Below are 2,500 nucleotides of genomic sequence, written 5' to 3' on the forward strand. Positions count from 1 at the left end.
GAGGGCATGGGCTTCATCATGAATAAAAGATAGCATGGCATGGCTAACTCCCTCTCCTCCTCCTTCAAGTAAAGACAGCTCTTATTTAAGAAAGCCTGGGTTTTCAGGGAACCTTGCTTCGCCCCTCTCCGAATGGCTTTGTTGAACACAGGAGTTATGCTGCGAGTATGGGGGAGAGGAACGGCCGCCAAGTCAAACAGTGCTCTGTGTTACAGCACGGCAGTGCGGGAAAAACCTGAGAAAACTGGGCCCTGTTTAAGGAAAACACCGCCGCTGAATCTGAAGCACAAGGGCTTGTCTGTGTCTACCTTGAATATTGGCTTTCAAAACAAACAGGGCCGTTTTATTGTTATTATCACTATTGCCAGACTTGGCATAAACGTGTTTGCTTTTCATTTGGGGCATAGTGCGGACATAAGCTGTCGGAGAGGACGAATGGAGGGGGGGCGGTGGGGGGAGGTGCATTTTGAATGGACTGCAAAACCACAAATGCGTCAGTGCAAAATACTTGGACTCTGGTGGATCCAAAGCCACCAATCACCCCACCCCACCCCTAACCCCCCCACACACACACCTCCATTCCTGTACAAATACCCCACCATTGTTCACTCAGTAATGGTTTTAGCCCCTCAAAATGTTGCATGCGGTCTATGGTAAATGTCTTTATCTGCGTAAAGTGCCAGGCCTTTACAGTGTATGCACCTCTTAGTAAACTGCTAACGTTTGGCTTTGACTATGCATACACCTCACACAAAGACATCTTACTGGGTTCAAAGGGGCTGAGGCAGAGAGCCTGCCGTGTGCTCCCAGAGTGTGTGTGGGTGAGTAGAGGGACTGCTTTGACACATGAAGAAAGGACCCAGTGGGGGAACGTCCTTGGCATAAACCTGTCAACTTTTCAGCTTCTCAATGTGTGGTCCTCTGGTTTGACAACTAAAGCCTGGAGGTAACAACAGCAGGGTTATGGGCTTGACTCCCATGGAGCACAGGGCTACAGGTATAACGTGCATACATGCTATGTTCTGTCTCATGTTCACCTGGAGCTTCAAAAGTGTCTGAAAAATGAATCATGACGCCACTGCTGGTGCAAGGATGGCCTTTACAGCAGCTGAAGCCTAACCGCTAAAACTAACCCAAGCTTCACCGTCCTCTCCTCTCTCCTCCTTCTCTGTCGTGCCCTGTTGGGCTGATAGATGCCTTTTGTCAGTTGCTGGCCTGAACCGAAGCTGAACTTATCAGGATGTGCAGGCGTCCTGTGCCCTATCAGAGCGCCAGCGAGGAGGAAACTGTTAGCCATGCTCCAGACGGCTCTCTGCCTCCTGACTCATCCCCACACAGGGTCACTGCTGCCACCACACCGCACCACAACATACCAGCCTTGCGATTAGGGTCATTACCGCTGTCTGAGAGCCATCAAACTAAAGTACTGTAGGGTTTCTGTCAGTGACCAGGGGAAGTTTAGACTACTCAAGGCAAGTGCACAGATAGACCCCACGAAGTGCTCAAGCACCTGCCCCTTGCCCTCTGACTTGAAAATTATTTAGAATTTGTTTTATGCACTATTACTATATTTATATTTTCAATGTAATGACACTGTGCCCTAAACCTCAGCATTGTTTCACTGTTGTTGACTTAAATAGCCCAAAATTAAGCTTAACAACAACCAAGTTAGTTTGGCGAATATTAGCCTTGTCAATGAAAACAAGTGAACCCTGCTAGTTCCGTTGCCAGGCAACTTAAACAAATAAACATGGATCAGGCCTACATGGTAAATAATCTATGCAATCATATTGGGGTATCAGAAACATTAGCATATCAGTCCCCCTTTTCTCGTGGAGCACTAAGCTTTTATTAAAGATTATGAAGATTAAGAACTTTTATTAAAATTAGATTATTTGATTAATTAAAGATGTGCAACTGTAGGTTACTTTATTTTTTATCAATAACTATTGGTAAAAGGGATGCACTTATTTTTAAGCACCTTTGTGTCGGTGCACGGCCCTATGCTACTCTTCCCATGCTAGTGGGTCCATTCCCGTCCCCATATCTTTACAGTAAATGCTATACAAATTGTACTGAAATGAACTGCCAGTGTACTGGGCTCGGGTTTATGCCATTTGGGAAAAATATGCCATTCTGACATTGCAGTACATTTGAGTGGGAGCAGGGTATGTGGGTGCACACACGTGTTTTGTGTTTGTGTTTTCTTTTATGTTGTGTGTGAGAGTGTGTTTGTGTGTGTGTGTGTGTGTGTGTGTGTGTGTGTGTGTGTGTGTGTGTGTGTGTGTGTGTGTGTGTGTGTGTGTGTGTGTGTGTGCGAGAGCGTGTGTGTGTGTGTGTGTGTGTGTGTGTGTGTGTGTGTGTGTGTGTGTGTGTGTGTGTGTGTGTGTGTGTGTGTGTGTGTGTGTGTGTTATTACGAATGATGTAAGTGATTCCAACTCACCTCGACGATATCCGAGTTGGTTCTGCTTTCGTGGGGCTCGTTGTACTCTGTGTATT

General features: G+C 46.3%; 1 protein-coding gene across 5 annotated transcripts in view; it reads right to left on the reverse strand.

Moving 5' to 3' along the window:
* mef2aa (myocyte enhancer factor 2aa) overlaps positions 1–2,500 on the reverse strand; it is a 90,140-nt gene that overhangs the window by 46,101 nt on the left and 41,539 nt on the right. For all 5 annotated transcript variants that reach the window (XM_080842153.1, XM_080842150.1, XM_080842154.1 and 2 more), the window contains exon 4: positions 2,445–2,500. This exon is cut by the window's right edge and continues 148 nt beyond it. In XM_080842153.1, the coding sequence (XP_080698279.1) occupies positions 2,445–2,500 (56 nt within the window). The remainder of the gene's footprint in view (positions 1–2,444) is intronic.

Source organism: Sprattus sprattus (assembly GCF_963457725.1).
Source record: "Sprattus sprattus genome assembly, chromosome: 7".
NCBI classification, from domain to species: domain Eukaryota; kingdom Metazoa; phylum Chordata; class Actinopteri; order Clupeiformes; family Clupeidae; genus Sprattus; species Sprattus sprattus.